Source organism: Salmo salar, unplaced genomic scaffold (assembly GCF_905237065.1).
Source record: "Salmo salar unplaced genomic scaffold, Ssal_v3.1, whole genome shotgun sequence".
NCBI classification, from domain to species: domain Eukaryota; kingdom Metazoa; phylum Chordata; class Actinopteri; order Salmoniformes; family Salmonidae; genus Salmo; species Salmo salar.
Genome location: NW_025549755.1, coordinates 176785 through 202078, shown reverse-complemented (window position 1 = coordinate 202078; position 25294 = coordinate 176785). Strand labels below are relative to the sequence as shown.

Below are 25294 nucleotides of genomic sequence, written 5' to 3'. Positions count from 1 at the left end.
ATGATTATTATTATTTGACCATGCTGGTCATTTATGAACATTTTAACATCTTGACCATGTTCTGTTATAATATCCACCCTGCACAGCCAGAAGAGGACTGGCCACCCCTCATAGCCTGGTTCCTCTCTAGGTTTCTTCCTAGGTTTTTGGCCTTTCTAGGGAGTTTTTCCTAGGGAGTTTTTCCTAGCCACCGTGCTTCTTTCACATGCTTTGCTTGCTGTTTGGGGTTTTAGGCTGGGTTTCTGTACAGCACTTTGAGATATCAGCTGATGTACGAAGGGCTATATAAATACATTTGATTTGATTTGATTTGATTCTGGCCATGGCGCTAGCTAGCTTCCTTCTTTCACAGTCGGAGTATAGCCTCCAAATGCCTATGTGAAGTTTATAAAGCCGGCAGCGGCGTCTGCTGATTGGACACCATCTCCACACCACCCTGATTGGCCCGTTGCGGAGGCCTCCTCCGAGGCCCATTGGACGGGAGGCTCGGCCTCTCCGTGCCGCCCCAAAATGCAACCCCCACCCTCGCCGAGGCGAGCTTGGGTCTTTTGTTAGGGCCGACACTTTACGCGCAATAATAGTCACCGATCGAATTCTAGCCTAGGTGTTATTGTTCATTTAAGGCCTCATGATAGTGTGCCGTGTATGTAACAAAGAGTCGAAATAGTTGGGTATACACCCACTCAATATGTGGCAGTCATAGAAAGGACACTTTGCGCTTTTGCAGAGCTAGGTGGTTGGCTCTTAAAAGAGCCTTTGGGGGTTGAGTAGTCAAGTTGCAGCCGCAGTAGCGATTTTACTTGGCTTTGACGGCCTTCTCAGTCTTCTTGGGGAGCAGCACTGCCTGGATGTTGGGCAGCACACCACCCTGAGCGATGGTCACGCCGCCAAGCAGTTTGTTCAGCTCCTCGTCGTTACGGACGGCCAGCTGCAGGTGACGGGGGATGATACGAGTCTTCTTGTTGTCACGGGCAGCGTTGCCGGCCAACTCCAGGATCTCAGCAGTCAGGTACTCGAGCACGGTGGCCAGGTACACTGGTGCGCCAGCGCCCACACGCTCGGCGTAGTTGCCTTTGCGCAGCAGCCTGTGCACACGGCCCACGGGGAACTGGAGTCCGGCACGGGATGAACGTGTCTTTGCCTTGGCCCTGGCCTTGCCTCCGGTTTTGCCTCTTCCGCTCATATTGGTAGCTTCAGTATGTCACAGAAAGTCTGAATGAGCCGCTGGGCACCTTGAGAGCCTTACTTATACCTCGCCACAAGAGGCAGCGATTGGCCACCGGGCCGGTGTGGCCTTATCCAATTGGAGTGAGGGACAGACAGACAGCCAGCCCTAAGCCCGCCCGCCCGCCCGCCCGCAGGCAGCTGAGTGAGAAGGGCTAGGCTACTCTGTTTCCCTCCGACTTTGTGAGACATCAAATCACTGAAATCATCCAAATGGGAAACACATAGATAGCTGCACTATTCGCTGGGATTTCCAATACGCTATAGTATTAGGATGCTTCTGATGATGATGATTAACACATCACAGCAGCCTGCCTCTGGTCGAGAGTGGCTCATAATACAAAGAAATGGCTGGTGAGGGTGCAGCTGTCCTCTCCAGTTTGAATTCCAACCCACTATAGTATGTATTCTTCTTATTATGAAGATCAATATGACATGTAACACATCTTAACACATCACAACAATGGCTCATACACAAATGACTGGTGAGGGTGCTGCACTATTATTCTATTATATGCCTCTCCCAGAGTGGGAAAACGTTGTGCGTAAAAGTAGCCTAGTGTGCCTCATTTCAGTTCTTTTGAACGACAAGTAGTACATGGAATAACATGCGCTTTTATGGAAAGAGGTGGGTGGCTCTTAAAAGAGCCTTTTGTGGTAACAACATGTGTCGAGTAGAACACCGTTTGTAATAGCTTTACTTCTTCTTGGGGGCTGCCTTCTTGGCCTTGGCTGCCTTGGGCTTGGCGGCTTTGGGCTTCGCTGCCTTGGTAGCCTTCTTGGGGCTCTTGGCCGCCTTCTTGGCCGCTGCGGCGGGCTTCTTCACCTTCTTTGGGCTATGATAGCTGAGGTTCATAGCTAGGTTCTGAACTAATATTTATACCAAACGTTTTAGGGTCCATACACAGATCGGCTACATAGCTAGCTACACATCCACAGGTATACAGGTATTTTTTATCCTCCACTGCACAATAAGCAAGAAAAGAGTTAGCTAGCTACCTTACTTCAGCTGCATTGCAAGACAAATATCAGCCAGGCAAGCTTACAAAATTTTACATTAAATGTGCAGTAAATGCTTTAGCTAGCTAGATTCTTTACATCCACTGTTTCACAAGAGGACAACCTGGTTTGCTGGTTGTTTCAGGAGTCCCTAAAACATTAAACAAACAGAATTACAATTTCATACTCATGTCATAATGCCAATAAAGCTAGCCAGCTAGCTGGCTAATGTTAGCTAGCTTACTAAATAGCGATTTTCGTAAATTAACTTAATGACAGAAAAAAATATGCATAATATTTTGTCTCTACATGAACTAAAATATTCCTCTCAACGGTACATTTTTTTTCTCGCATGATTCGTTATGATGTTATAATTACTTAACCTCTATGGGCTAGGTGGGACACTTGCGTCCCACCTACGTAACAGCCACTGCCAGCCTGTGGCGCGATTTTCAAAACCTTAAAAATCCTATTACTTCAATTTCTCAAACATATGACTATTTTACAGCCATTTAAAGACAAGACTCTCGTTAATCTAACCACACTGTCCGATTTCAAAAAGGCTTTACAACAAAAGCAAAACATTAGATTATGTCAGCAGAGTACCAAGCCAGAAATAATCAGACACCCATTTTTCAAGCCAGCATATAATGTCACCAAAACCCAGAAGACAGCTAAATGCAGCACTCACCTTTGATGATCTTCATCAGATGACAACCCTAGGACATTATGTTATACAATACATGCATGTTTTGTTCAATCAAGTTCATATTTATATCAAAAACCAGCTTTTTACATTAGCATGTGACGTTCAGAACTAGCATACCCCCCGCAAACTTCCGGAGAATTCGCTAACATTTTACTAAATTACTCACGATAAACGTTCACAAAAAGCATAACAATTATTTTAAGAATTATAGATACAGACCTCCTCTATGCACTCGATATGTCCGATTTTAAAATAGCTTTTTGGTGAAAGCACATTTTGCAATATTCTAAGTACATAGCCCAGGCATCACGGGCTCGCTATTTAGACACCCGGCAAGTTTAGCACTCACCATAATCATATTTACTATTATAAAAGTTTGATTACCTTTTGTTGTCTTCGTCAGAATGCACACCCAGGACTGCTACTTCAATAACAAATGTTGGTTTGGTCCAAAATAATCCATCGTTATATCCGAATAGCGGCGTTTTGTTCGTATGCGTCCAGACACTATCCGAAATAGTAAAGAAGTGTCGCGTGCGTGGCGCAATTCGTGACAATAAAATTCTAAATATTCCATTACCGTACTTCGAAGCATGTCAACCGCTGTTTAAAATCAATTTTTACGACATTTTTCTCGTAGAAAAGCGATAATATTCCGACAGGGAATCTCCTTTTCGGCAAACAGAGGAAAAAATCCCAAAGGCGGGCGCGGTCGGGGTCACGCGCATAAGCCCAGTGTCCCTTGATCGGCCACTTGAGAAAGGCGATAATGTGTTTCAGCCTGGGGCTGGAATGACGACATTCTGTTTTTTCCCGGGCTCTGAGCGCCTATGGACGACGTGGGAAGTGTCACGTTAGAGCAGAGATCCTTAGTAAATGATAGAGATGGAAAAGAAGTTCAAGAAATGGTCAGACAGGCCACTTCCTGTAAAGGAATCTCTCAGGTTTTGACCTGCCATTTGAGTTCTGTTATACTCACAGACACCATTCAAACAGTTTTAGAAAATTTAGGGTGTTTTCTATCCATATGTAATAAGTATATGCATATTCTAGTTACTGGGTAGGAGTGGTAACCAGATTAAATCGGGTATGTTTTTTATCCAGCCGTGTCAATACTGCCCCCTAGCCCTAACAGGTTAACATTTGCTTCCATCGTAGTATTTCTGTCCGCCATCTTGGCTGAAGAAGGTCCTTGGGTCGCCTAGCGTCAAATGCGTCATGGGAACCACTCGATATGATTGGTCATCTCTCCGCCCTCACCGCTTTCCTTCCATTGAAAAATGAATGTGAAGCGGTGTTTCACCGCTTGCTAGTGTACACGGGGCATTACATTAATGTAAAGAAACTGAGAGTCATGATCGATGGCAACTCATTGTATGCACGCATGACTGTAAGTAGCTTTGGATAAAAGGGTCTGCTAAATGGCTTATGATTATTATTATTACTCCCTACCCCACGTGTTTAACCTACGTCACTTGTTTTAAACTACGTCGGTTGTTTTTTTTAACCAACTTCGCCGTCGGCCAGAACGAGGATTTGCCTGACGCCCGGTGGCTGGGAAAGCAGCAACGTTAAACCGGGACACCGACAGGATCTCCTCGCTGAGTGTTTTAGGGCGCTTGCCCAGTATCCTCATTTGGCCTCTGTTGTCTTGCACCGTCACTAGTTCCCACTGCCACAAAGTCATAAACCCCGCTTATTTCTACCATTTATATATATATATTTTTTTTATCTGATTTTTTTTAAACCTAACCATACTGCTAACCTTATGCCTAACCCTAAATCAAGACAAATAAATAAATAAATAAGGAAATTGTTGTTTTCATGAATTTGGACGATATAGACCATTTTTGACTTTGTGGCTGTGGTAACTATTGGAAACCGGCGGCTGCGTTTTGGAGAAAGATTTGCCGTAATGGTGTAAATTCAGCTTCCGGAGCTAGTTACTTAGCGCAGTCGGCATCGAATATACCGGAATATCGCTTAAATTAGTTTATGTAAGGAATATTTGTTTAAAATATTAACATACATTCATACATAGCTAACTTGTAATTTAACAGTCAGTCACTTGTTAGCCAGCTTACGCTAAGTTATCGTCGACAGCTAAAAGCTAACAAATGCTAACCCTCGCTAACTAGCGTTACGTTGCTTGTTATTTACCTGCTATTCTTAGCTACATCTACTGGAAAAACAATATGGACCTAACGGTAGATTTTAAAATTGTAATTGAGACGATTATAGTTCATCCCTCTAGCTAACATAGTTAGCTGAATCATTTTGATTGTCATTATATATATATGTGTGTGTGTGTGTGTGGGTGTAAGTCCGGGCAAGGAGTACCCGGAAGGGAAGAGCAGCTACCGCTTTTGTTAACTAGTTCAACGTTATAAAACCGAAGACAGTTTTAACTGTAACTAATAGCTGCAACGATTTGACCTGCTTTCACAGCATTTTAAAGACAAGACTCTCGTTAATCTAACCACACTGTCCAATTTCAAAAAGGCTTTACAACGAAAACAAAACATTAGATTATGTCAGCAGAGTACCCAGCCAGAAATAATCAGACACCCATTTTTCAAGCTAGCATATAATGTCACAAAAAACAAAACCACAGCTAAATTCAGCACTAACCTTTGATGATCTTCATCAGATGACAACCCTAGGACATTATGTTATACAATACATGCATGTTCTGTTCAATCAAGTTCATATTTATATCAAAAAACAGCTTTTTTACATTAGCATGTGACGTTCAGAACTAGCATTCCCACCGAAAACTTCCTGTGAATTTACTAAATTACTCATGATAAACGTTCACAAAAAACATAACAATTATTTAAAGAATTATAGATACAGAACTTCTTTATGCAATCGCCATGTCCGATTTTAAAATAGCTTTTCGGTGAAAGCAAATTTTGCAATATTCTGAGTATATAGCCCGGCATCACAGGGCTAGCCATTTACACACCAACCAAGTTTAGCCCTCACCAAAGTCAGATTTACTATAAGAAAAATGGTCTTACCTTTGATGTCTTCATCAGAATGCACTCCCGGGACTTCTACTTCAATAACAAATGTTGGTTTGGTTCAAAATAATCCATCGTTATATCCAAATACCGGCGTTTTGTTCGTGCGTTCAAGACACTATCCAAGGGTAAAGAACGGTCACGCACCCGACGCATATCGTGACAAAAAAATTCGAAATATTCCATTACCGTACTTCGAAGCATGTCAACCGCTGTTTAAAGTCAATTTTTATGCCACTTTACTCGTAAAATAGCGATAATATTCCGACCGGGAGTGTTTGTTTTCATTCAATGACTGAAATGGACCCTTCACGGGCACGAGCGCTCGAGCATCATTCCTCTCAGATGGCCACTTACAAAATGAGCTACTGTTTTTCAACCAGAGACAGCAGCGTCATAATTCAACGTTTTGCCGCCTTCTGAGAGCCTATGGGAGCATCAGAAAGTGTCACGTTACCGCAGAGATCCTTTGTTTTGGAAAGAGATGTCAAAGAAGGCCAAAAAATGGTCAGACAGGGTACTTCCTGTACAGAATCTTCTCAGGTTTTTGCCTGCCATATGAGTTCTGTTATACTCACAGACACCATTCAAACAGTTTTAGAAACTTTGGAGTGTTTTCTATCCAAAGCTAATAATTATATGCATATTCTATTTACTGGGCAGGAGTAGTAACCAGATTAAATCGGGTACGTTTTTTATCCGGCCGTGCAAATACTGCCCCCTATCCCCAACAGGTTAAGCTGGTACACGACAAACTGAGGATCCCAGTGGCAATTCCCTTTCCTGAAACCATGTGGAATCTGCTCACTCTTGTTTTTAATGGAAGTGTCCCGACACGTTCCGCCACTGAACATGGGCACCGTCTCGAACACCATCTTGTGGAAGAGCAGAGCCACTGGTTTGTAATCCAGCTGGTTCTTGAGAAGGTGGCTATAATAGTAGACATAGCGCCTCTGGCTGGGGATTGTCACTCCCTTCTTATCTCTGGTCCTGACTTCACCGTAGAAGTCCAGAGCTTCCTGTGCTTTGAGGAACTTTCCCCGGTGTAACAGGTAAGCACAGATCATGACACCCGTACGTCCCTTTCCAGCTTTACAGTGAATCGCCGCCACGTGATTGTCGTCCTCACTTAACCACTGGTCAAGATCTTCGCAGAACGGTTTGATCAGCTCCAGCTGGGGGGGATTGTGATCCTCAAACGGATATTGTGCAACTATGCAATTAAATTTGATTGCGTCTTATTGTCGCTCAGCGCACAGATTATATATCTTGTAATGATTTTTGTGCTTAGAGTCCAGAAACCGTACTACGTCATCGATATTGTTTCTGTAGACACCCTCAAGTCTTTCAGCAGGAAAGCCCATAGCAATTATGTTGGGATAAATATAAGTCAAGTCCAAGTCAAACCCATCCTCCTGGTATCTCCGTTTTGTTTCGGCTGACAATTTCCTTTATGATTGCAGCCATATCTGTCACAGGAGTCTTTTAACGTTTTTTATATAACGAGAAAGTATTGTCGTCGCCTTTGTATGAAATGCTGCCAATATTTCTCCCTCGCAATCCCCGTTGGTATCAGACGTTGACAGCTAGCTAAGCTAACCGTGCTAGCTAGAATAGCTTCTGCTGCTGCTGGGTCATAAAGGAGGGCCTCACTCCATTCCACCACAGGCCCGGCTTCCCAGATCCCACAATTTGACACAAAATCCTCCAGATGAATAGGTGATTAATTATCCAGCCCTCGAACCGTTGTATTTTAAGAGAGTACCAAGTATCGGATTTCGCCAAAGGCGCCGTGATTATGCCAGAAAAGCGGAGAGAAAATCTCCCCCGACGTTCCTTGCCCAGGAATAGTGTCCGACTGTGGCACACACTCGACCTCCGCACACACACCTAGCTAGATATGGCTAGCGCATCTAGCTAGCATGTCAAATCTTCAACAACAACAACAACAACAAAAAGGAGTCATCCGACAAAAACGATATGACAGAAAAATTGACAGCCTCCACCTTAAACATAGCTAACAAATCTGTGCGATTTTTTTTTTTGTTGATTTTATTACTCGAATGCACTTCTTCCCTGACACGTCCCTTTCCCGACTGACTCGCTTCTCTCCGGCTTCACTTCGAACAGATTTTTTTTGGGGGGGGAAATAATTTATTACTTTCAATACCATTCATTCCTTACAAAATCAAATATTTCTTTCAAACACAAATAATGGTATTTTAATTTATCAAACAAAACAAAAACCCCAAAACAAAAACTTAGGGGAGCATCATCCCTCCCCGTCATCCTAAACACTACCTTTCCCTATCTCCCAGTCCCTAATCTAAAATAACCCCAGCCCTAATCCCCCTTTCCACCTCTCCCGGGCAGCATGCTGCCCCCACTTCCTCTCCTCCCTCTTCATCCTCCCCCTCAAATCTCCTTCCACCCTCCTCACTATTCCTTCCACCCCCCAATCTCTCCCTGTCTTGACCATGTTCTGCCTGGCTTCCCACAGCCCCCGCTTAAAGAGGCTCATGAGAAGCCAGAGCAGAAACCTATCCCTATCCGTTCCCCTCGCTCTCCCTACACCTCTCTCTAGCCTAGCCCATGTCAAAACAAAATCCCCTCTTACCCTTCCTAACAACACCCGTGCCTTCGCCCATACTACTCCGGCAATGGCACAGTCCCAAAAGACATGGCGCACAGTCTCCTCCCCGCCACAAGAAGGTCTTGGGCAGGTGGGGGAACGCGCCTAGCTATGCCGGTACATGGTGGAGCGCACCGGCAAACACTTGTGGAGGCTCAACCAATTCAGGTCCTTGAGCCTGTTGTCCAGACCCCGCGCCTGCACTCCCTCCCAGACCACTGCCGGAACGCCCACTACAGGTGCCGGACTACCTGCCTGTCTGACCTCCTCAGGTGCCTGTGATTTAAACCTACTCGGGCAACTTCAACCTCGGGGTGCGCACGCAGCCACTTTGCCGCATGACCAAAGTGCCACGGCAGCTGCTCCGCCCGAGGACCCGTGTTAGACCACACCATTATGCTTCTCGCCTGATACGAGAAGAACACCCGCAGGAGGTAACCGGACGGGTGTATCACCGGCTGAGCAAGCTCCGTCAACAGAAAAGAAACAAAAATTGTGTCCAGCTTGAGGGGGAGATGTGGTACCCCCCTACCTCCCTCCCCGATGGGACAGAGCATGCGTGCCCTGGCGACCCACTCGTACCTGCCACCCCACATGAACTGAAACACAAGCCTCACTAGAGGCCTCCTCAGACAAGCCGGCAATGGGTAGATGTATGCCAAGTACAAAAGAGACTGTAATACATCTACCTTGAGAACCAGGACCTTGCCAACAAAAGACAGTGACCTTGCCCTCCACATTGCTAGCTTCCTCTGTACCACTGCGATACCCATGTTCCAGTTCAGCGTCGCTGAGCCGGAGTTCTCAAAATGGACCCCGAGGATCCTCAGGGCCCCGTTACAGAGAGAGAACCCCCCGGGCACATCCGTCCTACCACGCCACCTTCCGAAAAACTTCACGGAAGACTTTGCGTGGTTAAGAACCGCTCCCGACGCTCGGGTGAAGTCCCCAATAATGGCAAGGGACCTTGTCAGGCACGAGTCCTTGCAAAGCAGCAAGGAAGTGTCATCGGCGTATTGCGTCAACTTGATGCGCAAACCACCGCTTCCAGGGATCAGCAAGCCCTCCACCCCTGTGTCTGCCCTAATGGCAGCTCCCAGAGGCTCCATGTACAGAACGAAGAGGAGAGCCGAGAGCGGGCATCCCTGCCTGACCCCAGATGAGAGGTCAAAAACGTCACCCAAGTGACTGTTTACGCTAACTCGGCACCCCGCTCCGACATATAATGTACGGATCCATCCTATAAACTTCTCCCCAAATCCTAATCTACCTAACACCCTGAATAGAAAAGATCTATTCACGCGATCAAAGGCTTTCGCCTGATCTAGCGCTGCTACCATTAAAGGCAGCCCTCTATCTTCTACCCAAGCGATGGAGTCCCTGATCAACTGTAGGTTCCACCTAATAGAGCGGCCCTCTACCCCGCACGTCTGATCCTCATGGACGACGTAGGGAAGGGCTGTGCGCAACCGGTCCGCTAAGACCTTTGCTAACAGCTTATAGTCTACACACAGCATGGTCAACGGCCGCCAGTTGCCAAGGTCTGTTACTTCCCCCTTCTTATAAAGAAGTGACAGCACACCAACAGCCATTGATCCCCCCGGGACCCCCGTCTCAAGGATGGCCTTCAAGACTTCCAGGACCACTGGTCCAAGTATACCCCAAAACTTGAGGTAAAACTCGGCCGGCAACTGAACCTTTTCCCACTCAACAACGGTGTCAATACTTTCCGGATGAATGAGCGGGGGAGGGGCAAAATATGCAAAAGAATAAAGAAAACTTGGTCAGCATTATTGTTCCTATAATTGGTGGCATATTCCGTGACGCAAATGTCCTGCTGCCGTAGGTTGGTGGGGAAAAAGGTACTTGCTTTTCAGTTTATATTCAAGTTCCTTTTTTCCCCCTCTGAAAGTAGGTATTATTATTATTTTTATTTTTTTTACTTCCCATAAAAATCTCACACTTTTGTTATTTGCGTCTGTTGCTCCTCATCAAACGGTTCGTTCTCCGGGTCAGAGTCTGTGGTGTCAGAGTATCGGTAATGGTCCGCCTCGTTGTCACTAACGTCTGGCGTTAGTGAGGTGGAAGTGCTGGCCTCAGAGTTGAAGATGTCCTCCACAGTCTTGGTAAAGTACAGCTTCACCTTGAAGTTGGGGGAGAAGTATCTGTTTGCTTTATCCATGTTGGCCTTGTCCAGGTCGTTCTTCGTCAGTGAGAGGATCAGGTAATCCTTGTCGTTGTCCCCCGTTCCTCCTGTTTGAATTCCTGCCTGCTCCTTTGGTAACGTCCCGTTCTCAACCTTCTCAAAGTGCTCCTCTGGTCCAGGGACGAAAAAGGTGTTCACCCAGAAATGAAACATCTTATCCTTCTTCATCATCTTGTTCTGTTTGTGGAAGAACTCCACCTTGATGTCTCCACCCACGGGCAGTGGCTGGGGGAACTCGAAGAACACGTACTTCTCCTCCTTCCGCGTGTTCACCGGGTTGGACGTGTGGATCTTTACCTTAAGCTGGTACACGACAAACTGAGGATCCCAGTGCCAATTCCCTTTCCTGAAACCATGTGGAATCTGCTCACTCTTGTTTTTAATGGAAGTGTCCCGACACGTTCCGCCACTGAACATGGGCACCGTCTCGAACACCATCTTGTGGAAGAGCAGAGCCACTGGTTTGTAATCCAGCTGGTTCTTGAGAAGGTGGCTATAATAGTAGACATAGCGCCTCTGGCTGGGGATTGTCACTCCCTTCTTATCTCTGGTCCTGACTTCACCGTAGAAGTCCAGAGCTTCCTGTGCTTTGAGGAACTTGCCCCGGTGTAACAGGTAAGCACAGATCATGACACCCGTACGTCCCTTTCCAGCTTTACAGTGAATCGCCGCCACGTGATTGTCGTCCTCACTTAACCACTGGTCAAGATCTTCGCAGAACGGTTTGATCAGCTCCAGCTGGGGGGGATTGTGATCCTCAAACGGATATTGTGCAACTATGCAATTAAATTTGATTGCGTCATATTGTCGCTCAGCGCACAGATTATATATCTTGTAATGATTTTTGTGCTTAGAGTCCAGAAACCGTACTACGTCATCGATATTGTTTCTGTAGACACCCTCAAGTCTTTCAGCAGGAAAGCCCATAGCAATTATGTTGGGATAAATATAAGTCAAGTCCAAGTCAAACCCATCCTCCTGGTATCTCCTTTTGTTTCGGCTGACAATTTCCTTTATGATTGCAGCCATATCTGTCACAGGAGTCTTTTAACGTTTTTTATATAACGAGAAAGTATTGTCGTCGCCTTTGTATGAAATGCTGCCAATATTTCTCCCTCGCAATCCCCGTTGGTATCAGACGTTGACAGCTAGCTAAGCTAACCGTGCTAGCTAGAATAGCTTCTGCTGCTGCTGGGTCATAAAGGAGGGCCTCACTCCATTCCACCACAGGCCCGGCTTCCCAGATCCCACAATTTGACACAAAATCCTCCAGATGAATAGGTGATTAATTATCCAGCCCTCGAACCGTTGTATTTTAAGAGAGTACCAAGTATCGGATTTCGCCAAAGGCGCCGTGATTATGCCAGAAAAGCGGAGAGAAAATCTCCCCGACGTTCCTTGCCCAGGAATAGTGTCCGACTGTGGCACACACTCGACCTCCGCACACACACCTAGCTAGATATGGCTAGCGCATCTAGCTAGCATGTCAAATCTTCAACAACAACAACAACAACAAAAAAGGAGTCATCCGACAAAAACGATATGACAGAAAAATTGACAGCCTCCACCTTAAACATAGCTAACAAATCTGTGCGATTTTTTTTTTTTTGATTTTATTACTCGAATGCACTTCTTCCCTGACACGTCCCTTTCCCGACTGACTCGCTTCTCTCCGGCTTCACTTCGAACAGATTTTTTTTGGGGGGAAATAATTTATTACTTTCAATACCATTCATTCCTTCAAAATCAAATATTTCTTTCAAACACAAATAATGGTATTTTAATTTATCAAACAAAACAAAAACCCCAAAACAAAAACTTAGGGGAGCATCATCCCTCCCCGTCATCCTAAACACTACCTTTCCCTATCTCCCAGTCCCTAATCTAAAATAACCCCAGCCCTAATCCCCCTTTCCACCTCTCCCCGGGCAGCATGCTGCCCCCACTTCCTCTCCTCCCTCTTCATCCTCCCCCTCAAATCTCCTTCCACCCTCCTCACTATTCCTTCCACCCCCCAATCTCTCCCTGTCTTGACCATGTTCTGCCTGGCTTCCCACAGCCCCCGCTTAAAGAGGCTCATGAGAAGCCAGAGCAGAAACCTATCCCTATCCGTTCCCCTCGCTCTCCCTACACCTCTCTCTAGCCTAGCCCATGTCAAAACAAAATCCCCTCTTACCCTTCCTAACAACACCCGTGCCTTCGCCCATACTACTCCGGCAATGGCACAGTCCCAAAAGACATGGCGCACAGTCTCCTCCCCGCCACAAGAAGGTCTTGGGCAGGTGGGGGAACGCGCCTAGCTATGCCGGTACATGGTGGAGCGCACCGGCAAACACTTGTGGAGGCTCAACCAATTCAGGTCCTTGAGCCTGTTGTCCAGACCCCGCGCCTGCACTCCCTCCCAGACCACTGCCGGAACGCCCACTACAGGTGCCGGACTACCTGCCTGTCTGACCTCCTCAGGTGCCTGTGATTTAAACCTACTCGGGCAACTTCAACCTCGGGGTGCGCACGCAGCCACTTTGCCGCATGACCAAAGTGCCACGGCAGCTGCTCCGCCCGAGGACCCGTGTTAGACCACACCATTATGCTTCTCGCCTGATACGAGAAGAACACCCGCAGGAGGTAACCGGACGGGTGTATCACCGGCTGAGCAAGCTCCGTCAACAGAAAAGAAACAAAAATTGTGTCCAGCTTGAGGGGGAGATGTGGTACCCCCTACCTCCCTCCCCGATGGGACAGAGCATGCGTGCCCTGGCGACCCACTCGTACCTGCCACCCCACATGAACTGAAACACAAGCCTCACTAGAGGCCTCCTCAGACAAGCCGGCAATGGGTAGATGTATGCCAAGTACAAAAGAGACTGTAATACATCTACCTTGAGAACCAGGACCTTGCCAACAAAAGACAGTGACCTTGCCCTCCACATTGCTAGCTTCCTCTGTACCACTGCGATACCCATGTTCCAGTTCAGCGTCGCTGAGCCGGAGTTCTCAAAATGGACCCCGAGGATCCTCAGGGCCCCGTTACAGAGAGAGAACCCCCCGGGCACATCCGTCCTACCACGCCACCTTCCGAAAAACTTCACGGAAGACTTTGCGTGGTTAAGAACCGCTCCCGACGCTCGGGTGAAGTCCCCAATAATGGCAAGGGACCTTGTCAGGCACGAGTCCTTGCAAAGCAGCAAGGAAGTGTCATCGGCGTATTGCGTCAACTTGATGCGCAAACCACCGCTTCCAGGGATCAGCAAGCCCTCCACCCCTGTGTCTGCCCTAATGGCAGCTCCCAGAGGCTCCATGTACAGAACGAAGAGGAGAGCCGAGAGCGGGCATCCCTGCCTGACCCCAGATGAGAGGTCAAAAACGTCACCCAAGTGACTGTTTACGCTAACTCGGCACCCCGCTCCGACATATAATGTACGGATCCATCCTATAAACTTCTCCCCAAATCCTAATCTACCTAACACCCTGAATAGAAAAGATCTATTCACGCGATCAAAGGCTTTCGCCTGATCTAGCGCTGCTACCATTAAAGGCAGCCCTCTATCTTCTACCCAAGCGATGGAGTCCCTGATCAACTGTAGGTTCCACCTAATAGAGCGGCCCTCTACCCCGCACGTCTGATCCTCATGGACGACGTAGGGAAGGGCTGTGCGCAACCGGTCCGCTAAGACCTTTGCTAACAGCTTATAGTCTACACACAGCATGGTCAACGGCCGCCAGTTGCCAAGGTCTGTTACTTCCCCCTTCTTATAAAGAAGTGACAGCACACCAACAGCCATTGATCCCCCCGGGACCCCCGTCTCAAGGATGGCCTTCAAGACTTCCAGGACCACTGGTCCAAGTATACCCCAAAACTTGAGGTAAAACTCGGCCGGCAACTGAACCTTTTCCCACTCAACAACGGTGTCAATACTTTCCGGATGAATGAGCGGGGGAGGGGCAAAATATGCAAAAGAATAAAGAAAACTTGGTCAGCATTATTGTTCCTATAATTGGTGGCATATTCCGTGACGCAAATGTCCTGCTGCCGTAGGTTGGTGGGGAAAAAGGTACTTGCTTTTCAGTTTATATTCAAGTTCCTTTTTTCCCCCCTCTGAAAGTAGGTATTATTATTATTTTTATTTTTTTACTTCCCATAAAAATCTCACACTTTTGTTATTTGCGTCTGTTGCTCCTCATCAAACGGTTCGTTCTCCGGGTCAGAGTCTGTGGTGTCAGAGTATCGGTAATGGTCCGCCTCGTTGTCACTAACGTCTGGCGTTAGTGAGGTGGAAGTGCTGGCCTCAGAGTTGAAGATGTCCTCCACAGTCTTGGTAAAGTACAGCTTCACCTTGAAGTTGGGGGAGAAGTATCTGTTTGCTTTATCCATGTTGGCCTTGTCCAGGTCGTTTCTTCGTCAGTGAGAGGATCAGGTAATCCTTGTCGTTGTCCCCCGTTCCTCCTGTTTGAATTCCTGCCTGCTCCTTTGGTAACGTCCCGTTCTCAACCTTCTCAAAGTGCTCCTCTGGTCCAGGGACGAAAAAGGTGTTCACCCAGAAATGAAACATCTTATCCTTCTTCATCATCTTGTTCTGTTTGTGGAAGAACTCCACCTTGATGTCTCCACCCACGGGCAGTGGCTGGGGGAACTCGAAGAACACGTACTTCTCCTCCTTCCGCGTGTTCACCGGGTTGGACGTGTGGATCTTTACCTTAAGCTGGTACACGACAAACTGAGGATCCCAGTGCCAATTCCCTTTCCTGAAACCATGTGGAATCTGCTCACTCTTGTTTTTAATGGAAGTGTCCCGACACGTTCCGCCACTGAACATGGGCACCGTCTCGAACACCATCTTGTGGAAGAGCAGAGCCACTGGTTTGTAATCCAGCTGGTTCTTGAGAAGGTGGCTATAATAGTAGACATAGCGCCTCTGGCTGGGGATTGTCACTCCCTTCTTATCTCTGGTCCTGACTTCACCGTAGAAGTCCAGAGCTTCCTGTGCTTTGAGGAACTTGCCCCGGTGTAACAGGTAAGCACAGATCATGACACCCGTACGTCCCTTTCCAGCTTTACAGTGAATCGCCGCCACGTGATTGTCGTCCTCACTTAACCACTGGTCAAGATCTTCGCAGAACGGTTTGATCAGCTCCAGCTGGGGGGATTGTGATCCTCAAACGGATATTGTGCAACTATGCAATTAAATTTGATTGCGTCATATTGTCGCTCAGCGCACAGATTATATATCTTGTAATGATTTTTGTGCTTAGAGTCCAGAAACCGTACTACGTCATCGATATTGTTTCTGTAGACACCCTCAAGTCTTTCAGCAGGAAAGCCCATAGCAATTATGTTGGGATAAATATAAGTCAAGTCCAAGTCAAACCCATCCTCCTGGTATCTCCTTTTGTTTCGGCTGACAATTTCCTTTATGATTGCAGCCATATCTGTCACAGGAGTCTTTTAACGTTTTTTATATAGCGAGAAAGTATTGTCGTCGCCTTTGTATGAAATGCTGCCAATATTTCTCCCTCGCAATCCCCGTTGGTATCAGACGTTGACAGCTAGCTAAGCTAACCGTGCTAGCTAGAATAGCTTCTGCTGCTGCTGGGTCATAAAGGAGGGCCTCACTCCGTTCCACCACAGGCCCGGCTTCCCAGATCCCACAATTTGACACAAAATCCTCCAGATGAATAGGTGATTAATTATCCAGCCCTCGAACCGTTCTATTTTAAGAGAGTACCAAGTATCGGATTTCGCCAAAGGCGCCGTGATTATGCCAGAAAAGCGGAGAGAAAATCTCCCCGACGTTCCTTGCCCAGGAATAGTGTCCGACTGTGGCACACACTCGATCTCCGCACACACACCTAGCTAGATATGGCTAGCGCATCTAGCTAGCATGTCAATTCTTCAACAACAACAACAACAACAAAAAAGGAGTCATCCGACAAAAACGATATGACAGAAAAATTTACAGCCTCCACCTTAAACATAGCTAACAAATCTGTGCGATTTTTGTTGTTGTTGTTGTTGTTGTTGAAACTAAAAACCGCCCTCCTCTTAACAACATCCCTCAAACCCCTTACATTTAAACTAAAAATATTAACAGAATGTATCATTATAAATTAAAACAAATACTCGCTTTAACAAATTAAATTCAAAACCAACAAAAAACAGGAGGCTCACCCGATGCTCCCCTGCTCCATCTCATCCGGAGGGGACGTCTTCTCCTCTCCTGACGTCCCCCCCCCGTCCTCCTCCATCTCTCCAACCCAGGATGCAGGCATGGTGTTAGACCTCTGAGTGCCCTGCATCCCGGGTTTCCCACCAACACCCTCCATTTCTCCCTCCCTGTAGCCTGCTGGGCTGAGAGTAGGGAACCCCATCTCCCCAAACAGGAGGAGGTTCCCCCCCGACGCCCAGCCCTGAGCCACACCTTGGGAGTCCCCTTCCGCCAAGTGTTGAGGTGCTGAGAAATCCAGCGAGGACAAGGATACCTCTCCCTCCCCCATCACTCGCTTGGCCACCCCCACACTGTCTGTCGAGCGCCCCCTCCTCTTCCCTTTCTTCTTCGGTGTTGGAGGTAACGGGGAAACACCACCCCCCTTCCCCGCCAGCTCCTCCACCAATCCTCTCATTTCTTCCACAAGGGCGCTCGACATGCTGTCTCCCCACCCCCCACCCCCTCTCCCCCTCCTCCACAGGCCCTGCCCCCGGCACCCCCTCCACCCCCTCTCCCTCCACTGTTGCTCTCTCTCGCTCCTCCACTCCCTTTCTCCTCCTTTCCTTCCTCTTCTTCCAGTTCTTCTGCTCCCGTATCTTGTCTTTCCCCTTCTCCTCCTGCTACCGCTCCTTGGTCCTCCTCCTTCCGTGTGTCCTTCCCCTCTGGGCCCGTGCTCGGGTCATGAGACGACCTTCCTTCCCCTCCTCTTCTTCCCCCATCCCCCTCTTCTGCTCTCCCCCCAGCTGCAGACGCATATGACCTCTGATAAGCCGGGCACTCCCGCCACAGGTGTGCTGACGAGCCACACCCGTGGCACGCTTTAGGCACGTCGCAGTCCCTCGCTTCGTGCTCCCCCGATCCACAAAATCTGCACTTTCTTGTGCTGCACGAGGCGAGGATGTGGCCGTAGGCCATACAACGCCTGCAAAACGGAGGCTGACGGGCATAATACAACGTCCCCCTGTCAGCCCCCAGGGAGAACATCGCCGGAGGATGGAGGTAGCCACCCAACCCCTTCGGGTCCTCTCTGAGCAGAGCCTGAAAACCTCTTCTCCCATTCCAAAAGCCGAGGGTCCCTGAGGAGCCTTGCCGAGGAGACATTGTCCATGTACCGCCCCAGGAAGGTCCTCACCTCTTCATCCTTCACATGGGGGTTATACATATTCACCGTGACCACCCGGAAATTACTTTTTCCCAGGCTGGTCACCTCATAATGGCACATCGGCCTGTCCTTCCCCACCTCTCTGGCTTTCTTCAGCACCTCCTCGTACCTCCCTTCCTTGTGGAGCGTCACTTCGTAAGCCGCCTCCACTGGATTCGCCTGGAGGCACAAAACCTCCCCCCACCTCCAACTTCAGGATCCCGATCAGGATTGTTCTCCCGAACGTCTCCCTCCCAAATGGCTCCATGTCCTTGTTCCTCCAGGCAAACCTCACCGTATTCGCTATACCGATCCCAGGCATCTTTGGTGGTGAAGGTCGAGCCATTCTCCAGAAAATGAAAAAAGGACCCACTTCCTCGACCACAACAAAAATCAAAAACGCTCTCTTTTAACAGAAGCAAATGTAGAAATGTAAAGTGTAATCAGAATAAAATTTTTAAGGTACAAAATTTTCTCGCTCACTTACCTTCGACCTTTCAACTCAGCGGGCTTTGGGGCACCTCGGTACCAAGCTTGATCTGAGCCAAAAGGCCGAGAAGCGATAACCCACAAATTGACACCTGCACCCGCCGGGCACCCGGGGGTCTCGGGAGACCTCTGTGGTTTGGCAAAAGTGGGCTCCTCCCATCGCCACACACCCCCAACGTCTTTCTGGCGACAGGCAAGTGTTTTTTTCAAAAAGTCGCCAATGAGTCAAGTGACTACTTTGACTGGAAAAATACACCGGTCAGACACGGTCTCTGTTGATTTCTCTTGAAACAAGATATCGGGCTCTGCCAGAAGCAAAGCCCTCCAAAAATACGTTGAACTCGTAAGTGTTCCTCTCCACGGAAGTCTTTAGTAAAAGGCGAAAAGCTTGTGCGTAATGAAGAGAAACCAGAGTCGTCAGAGGTCGGGGCCCGAGACGCACTCTGTTTACTTTAGGCCGGGTTCTCGCGGGTTGTCCCCGAACCCACTCGCCAAGTTTTCGGGGGCTGTGGGGAAAAAGTCACGGACAGACAGACACCAAACACACACAGACCCACTATCCTGGTGAAGTATTAGTTCTTTTTTTGGTCAAAAACAGACACGGACACACACACACACACACACACACACACACACACACACACTGGTTAATGCCAATATGTTTTTTTTGTAAATTTTTTAAAGAAAAATGGAGGGAAAACGCTGGACCGCACGACAAGCGCTTTGCCCTTCTTTCAGTTTGGATTTTTTTTCTTTCTCTCTTCTTCTTCTGGCTGTTTACCTACCTCCGTGGATTTTTTTTCCTTGACAACGGTAGAAAAGTGTTGCACCGTTCCCGAAGGTACTGCAATACCAGGTCGATGCGTGGAGCGGACGGAGCAAGCCCCATTTCCGACTCCCTGTTCGAAAAATCCATTTAATATGTAGTCCCCCTATGGGGGACGTATCAGATATTAAACTGATAAGAACAGATTTTTTCTTTTGTAAAAGTTTTACTGATGCATTTTCCTTTAAAACAGCTCACATTTTTTATTCATTTTTTCACATAAAAACGGCATAAAGTGCATAAAAACCAGCATTACATAAAAACATTTTTTTTTAAAGGTACAAGTTGTTTATTTAAAACAATAAAACAATCATACATAAAAGTACCCTTTATTGTAAAAACCAATCTGATAAAAGCCATTTAAAATGTGTATGAATGATTTAACAAAGTAAAACCATTTTTAAGACATGGAAAGCCTGTCAAAAAGTCCCTTTGTTAAAAAGCTGTCTTTAGTCCTTTGTACAGGAACGGGGTGAGTCCTTATCAAAAAAGCCTCCTCCTGCTCTTCCGAATTGACTCCGTACCCATCCATCGGGGCCCAGAGGAGACCCCTCCCCTAGGCGCGTCGCCCTAGGCTTCGCAGAGCTGTCAGGCCGTGGCCGCCAGGACCTCAGGTGTTGTGGGGGACCCTTCGCTTGGGGTCGATGCCCCCTTTCGTTCGTACCACCCCAGGGCTTCCGTGGCTACCAAAGCCACTGCCTGGGGGGGTGGTCTCTACCTGTTTTCCTACCAGCAGGTTGCGGGAGGACCACAATGCGTCCTTCAGACACGTGAGAGTGGGCCAGAGTTTTGTGAAGGCCTTTGGTGAAATAGGCCTTCGGCCCACCCCATACAGCACGAGCTGCGGCGTTAGGTCCTCCCCTGCTGGCAGACATGGGTAGATCAGGGGGCCTGCTTCCTTCCACAGGTCCCTTGCAGCTCTGCACTCCCAGAGCAAGTGCCTCACCGACTCTTCTTGGCCACAGCCTGGTCGGGGGCACGCGGATGTCCTCGCCATGCCCCGGGAGTGCATAACGGCCCTGACCGGGAGGATCTCATGGGCGACCATCCAGGACAGGTCACGATGCCAATTCAGCAGAGCAGGATGGGCCACGTTGCGCCAAACCGTTGTGGGCTCACCTATAGCGAGCCCGCGCACTGGACACACCGGTTCCCGTTCCTGCACAAGAGAGAAAAGAGAGCGGTGTTTAGTTAAAACTGTGACAGGCTCCTTTTCCAGTTTAAAATGTCTTAAAAATGTTTTGAGCTGGACATAGTGTGTGGGGAGCAGGAAAGAGACTGGGGCTCGCAGGTCGACTGGGATCAGCCTCAGGGATCTGAGGTAAGACCCCAGCCAGAACCGTGCGAGGGCCTGGGTCTTGTTGCTGACCGGGGAGGTGGCGAGAGTCAGATGTAACGCCGTGTAGCGGCTGCCCAGGAACAAGTAGAGGTCAGGCAAGCCTTTCCCCCCCTGAGCCTGGGCCTCTTCACCACCTCCCTCCTCAGCCTCTCCCACTTGCTTCCCCACAGGAAATAAAACAGCATCCGGTCCAGAGCTAAAAGAGTTGTTCGTGGGGGGATAAAAACAGAACTGATTAATAAAAGCACAGGTAAAATCACAGCCTTGATGATTAAAACCTTGCCCTCAAATGTCAGCCGTCTCAGTCCCCAAAAACCCAGTCTCTGTCTTACAGTCCCTAAAATCCCGGTCCAATTGCCACTACCTCCTCCCTCCCTGTCAAATTTTACCCCCAGAACCCTTATGTCTGTCATTTTGACTGTCAGTGGTAGTCTGGTCAAGTCTGAGTCTGCCCACGGTCCGAAGAATTGGGCCTCTGTCTTGTTCCTGTTCAGTCTCGCCCCAGAGGCTTGTCCGTACCAGTCAGTCCTGTCCAGGGTCCTGTCGACAGATAAAAGGTCGGTACATAAAATGTTGACGTTGTCCATATAAAAAACGCACTTGGCAGTCATCCCCCCACTCCCCGGGATACTCACCCCACTGATCCGTTGGTCCCTTCTCAAGACCTGTGCCAGTGGCTCAATGCAAGCAACAAACAGGAGGGGAGATAACGGACATCCCTGACGGACGCCGCAGTGTACTCCCACTGCTCTTGACAAATGCCCATTTACAAGGATTCTGCTGGTGATGTCCCCATACAGCAATCCCACCCAAGCTAGAAACCTTTCTGGGAACCCCATTTTTTGCAGTACCTTGAAGAGGTACTGGTGCGAGACCCGATCAAAAGCTTTCTCAAAATCTAAATTTAGGACTATAAGCTGCATGTTTCTGTCTCTCGCATAACAGATTGCATCTCTGATCAGTACTAGGCTGTCCGTGATCTTCCTTCCCGGAATGGCACAGGCTTGATCCGGGTGGATCACCTCCCCTAAAACAGAAGACATTCTGAGTGTTAAAACCTTGGTAAAAAGTTTACAATCAAAGTTTAAAAGGGTAATCGGTCTCCAGTTTGTCAGGTCAGTCCTGTCATTTTTCTTATGTAAAAGGGTCACGATTCCTACTCTAAAACTGTCAGGTAGTCTGTCGAGTTGTTCGAAGTCAGTAAAAACAGAAGTTCGTCGGCTAAAACATCCCAAAAGGTCAGATAAAACTCCAAAGGGAGGCCGTCCTCCCCCGGTGATTTACCCCTCTTAAAATGTCTCAGTCCTTCGTCGAGTTCAGTCATTGTCAGATCTTTCGTTAGGTCGTCCGTGCTGGGTATAGTCCTGTCAATGTATGTTAAAACGTCCTCCATAATCTCCTCACATACATCTTTTACCCCGAACAGTTCCCCATAAAAATCCTCGACTACTCTTTTAATTCCCTCTGTGTCTGTTTTTAAAACCCCATCTTTATCTTTTAACCCTGTCATTAACCTACCCTTGCTAACTATCTTCTTAAAAAAGCACCTAGTGCACTTCTCCCCCTCTTCTAATTCCCTTTCCTTACTTCTTAAAATAACCCCCTTGGTCTTATGTTCTGCTAAAAATGCCATTTCTTTCTTTACTTCTTTGATTTCTTGGTTAAAATCAAAGCCCTGTTGGCATAGGTTAAAATACCGTTCCAGTCGCTTCTGCAGTCCCAACATGCGTCTATCCTGTTTCTTGCTTTCCCATCTCCCTGAAGAAGGTCCTCGTCTTACCCTTCACCATTTCCCACCACTGTGCTCGTGTATCAAAGAAGTCCTGTAGCGTCTGCCACTGGCTGAACTGCTCCCTGTACTGACTAACTACTCTATCATCCTCTAAAAGGGAGCAGTTCAGTTTCCAGGGCCCTCGTCCTACAGTCACACCCGAAGTTAGTGAAAGGGTGCACGTCAGCATTACGTGATCTGAGAAGAAAGCAGGGGTTATTCTAGCATCAGTTGGCGGGCAATCGCGGGTAAACAGATAGTCAATACGAGAGGCTCTGGTGCCGTCACCACTGGTCCAGGTGAAGCCCTCCTCTCTTGGATGCAGGGTTTTAAAACAGTCAGTTAGTTTAAAATCCCTGCACAACCCTTGCAATAAAACACTTGACCTATCTACCTTAAAATCCTCTCCCGCTCCTCTCCTGTCTGCTCTGCTTAAAACACAGTTAAAATCCCCACCCACCACTAGAGGATCCCTCCCCAGCATGTGGGACTGCAGGTCTTCTAAAAGTGTGCAACGGTCATGTTTGTTGTTAAAACCATATACATTTAGCACGTTAAAATTCCTCCCCATAAAAGTACAGTTGGCTAAAAGAGCACGCCCCCCAACCACCACTGTGCTCCCCCTCACCACCACCTGTGGGGTCTTGAATAAAATGTCAACACCATCGTTTTTATTAAAATTGGATCCGCTCCAAATGGAGGGCCCGTGCTGCCACTTCTCCTCCCATTTGCTGTAAGAGGATAAAAAGGGTAGACCACACTCCTGTAATAAAAACACATCTGAATTAACACTTTCTAAAAAGGATAAAACCGATTGTGCTCTTATTTCAGTCTTTACACTCCTAACATTTATGGTGGTGATGTTAAAAGCCATGAAAGAGGTGAGTAAAAACAGTGCTAAAAGGAAAGAAGGCATTAAAACAGTTTAAAAGGGGTTATTTTTCGGATCCTTTCTCTCTCTCCCTACGGGGTAAGGGGGGGCGGTAGGGAGAGGAGGTTAAAACAGGGTTTAAAAACGATTGCTGGTTAGGAGAGTTGGGAGGGAAGACCCTGGACTCATCCTCCCCCTGGGAGCTCTCCCACTCCAGTTTACCCTTCTTTTCCTCGCCCTGTTCGTGGTCGGAGAGCTCCTCTGCGTTTCTCTTCCGTAGGGGAAGGTGTTCGCCCAGGGTCTCTCCCCCCCTCCCGTACCCTCCTCGCTTGACAGTGTCGTTTCCGACACTGTCATCATGCTGTCAGACCCACTTGGGGAGCTCTCACTCACCAACTCTCCAGAGCCGTCTTTCTCGGCCCTTTCTCCTTCAGGGGTCACTTCAGTCTGGGGCAGGGGGATTGGGGTGGGGAGGGTTTTTGCCTCCCCTCCCACTTCTTCCACCACTGCGCCTTCCGCGCCCTCCACCTCTCCTACCACCTCCTCCACTACTGCCACCACTTCCTCCACTACCGCCACCACCACTACCGCCACCACCTCCTCCTCCACTACTGCCACCGCTACCACCACCTCCACTACTGCCACCGTGGCAACTACCACTTTCTCCCTCTGGCGCTCGGAAGCCCAGTCCGCAGCCGCCGCCTCCATCCTGCCAGCCCTGACCTTGTTGGCCCAGGAGGAGGGGCAGCTGCGGATGAGGTGGGACCGCTCGCCACAGAGGTTGCACGATCTGCCGTTCGTGCAATCCTCGTAGCGGTGGCCCACCTCCCGGCACTTCATGCAGACCACCTTGTCGCAGGCGTCTGCTAGGTGGCCATGTTCACCACACTTACGGCACAGCTTGGGCTGGTCCTGGTAGTGAACATGGCCCCTGTTCTCTCCGAGGACTATGGTGGATGGGATGGCTTTCAACCCACCATAGCCCCCGGGGTCCTCCCTCGGCTGGACAGTGACCCTCCAGGCCCCTGTCCAGATCCCATCGGGATCCTTCACCTGGGTCAGGGGCCCCTTCACATTGCAGTACCTGCCCAACCATACTGCAACGTCCTCCGGCTGTACCGTTTCATTGTACATACGGACAATAACGGTTTTAATGCTATTGTCCGTCAGCTTGATCACCTCAAACATAGCTGCCAGGGGTCCCTGGGTGTTCTGGGCATTCTGGAGTTTCCCCAGAACTCCTTCAGGAAGCTGGCGCCGGCGAAACTAACATCGAAGCCCTTCCCATAAGGGAGGGTTAGGATGCAGTTCACCTGCGCAGGTACAAAACGGAGTTCCTTTTGGAGGAATTTTCTGGAGAAATCCAATCGGGATAACTCCATTATTTTCCCTCCCTTCTCCTTTAAAAGGAGGCGCACGGCGTGGTGCCTCCGCATGCCAGCCTGTGCTGCTGACATGGTGAAGGCCCACTCCCTTTAACCCAACACCAGTGAAAAGAATAAACAAAAATAGGGGAGGGGGGGTGTAAACACCCGAGGAAGCTGGCAGGTCCAGCTATGCTAGGCTAACAGGGCCTACCAACACCACAGGACACAAAACAAACTAACACAGCACCCAGGTGAACTTATCAACAATGGGAAAGACGCAGGGGAAAAATAAAAGGTACACCTAACAAAACAATTAACAAGGGCTAGGAGGCTAGCAGGCCGCACCAGCAGGTCAGACTAAGCTAACAAGCTGGTAGGCCAGGTACTAAAACCTCCCAGCTGACAAAGAGAAAACAGAAGGAAATTTGAACGGGGGAAGGAGGCTAAAGAAAAATATAGATGGGGGGAACAGGAAAAACAAGACAAATACA

The 25294-nt window shown here is 48.4% G+C and overlaps 2 protein-coding genes, 1 non-coding gene and 3 pseudogenes across 3 annotated transcripts; all 6 read right to left on the bottom strand.

Annotated features, from left to right (window-relative positions):
* Positions 1 to 768: 768 nt before the first annotated feature.
* Positions 769 to 1227, bottom strand: LOC123738755 (histone H2A-like). Its single transcript, XM_045713501.1, has one exon. The coding sequence runs from the start codon at positions 1181 to 1183 to the stop codon at positions 797 to 799; it is 387 nt and encodes a 128-aa protein (XP_045569457.1). The 5' UTR covers positions 1184 to 1227; the 3' UTR covers positions 769 to 796.
* A 694-nt stretch (positions 1228 to 1921) lies between these two features.
* LOC106598630 (phosphatidylinositol 3,4,5-trisphosphate 3-phosphatase and dual-specificity protein phosphatase PTEN-like) lies at positions 1922 to 7425 on the bottom strand (annotated as a pseudogene).
* Positions 7426 to 10532: 3107 nt separating this feature from the next.
* On the bottom strand, positions 10533 to 11869 carry LOC106563957 (phosphatidylinositol 3,4,5-trisphosphate 3-phosphatase and dual-specificity protein phosphatase PTEN-like). The gene has a single exon (XM_045713497.1). It carries the CDS (start codon positions 11823 to 11825, stop codon positions 10548 to 10550), a length of 1278 nt encoding a protein of 425 aa, XP_045569453.1. The 5' UTR covers positions 11826 to 11869; the 3' UTR covers positions 10533 to 10547.
* Positions 11870 to 14943: 3074 nt separating this feature from the next.
* LOC106600773 (phosphatidylinositol 3,4,5-trisphosphate 3-phosphatase and dual-specificity protein phosphatase PTEN-like) lies at positions 14944 to 16244 on the bottom strand (annotated as a pseudogene).
* A 2686-nt stretch (positions 16245 to 18930) lies between these two features.
* On the bottom strand, positions 18931 to 19046 carry LOC123738759 (U5 spliceosomal RNA). The gene has a single exon (XR_006767538.1). It is a non-coding gene; the product is annotated as a U5 spliceosomal RNA (small nuclear RNA).
* A 402-nt stretch (positions 19047 to 19448) lies between these two features.
* LOC123738761 (uncharacterized) lies at positions 19449 to 19623 on the bottom strand (annotated as a pseudogene).
* Between the last annotated feature and the right edge of the window lie 5671 nt (positions 19624 to 25294).

Excerpts from the sequence above, each read along its gene's own strand:
- LOC123738755 (XM_045713501.1), bottom strand. The coding sequence starts at position 1,183 with ATGAGCGGAAGAGGCAAAACCGGAGGCAAGGCCAGGGCCAAGGCAAAG.
- LOC106563957 (XM_045713497.1), bottom strand. The coding sequence starts at position 11,825 with ATGGCTGCAATCATAAAGGAAATTGTCAGCCGAAACAAAAGGAGATAC.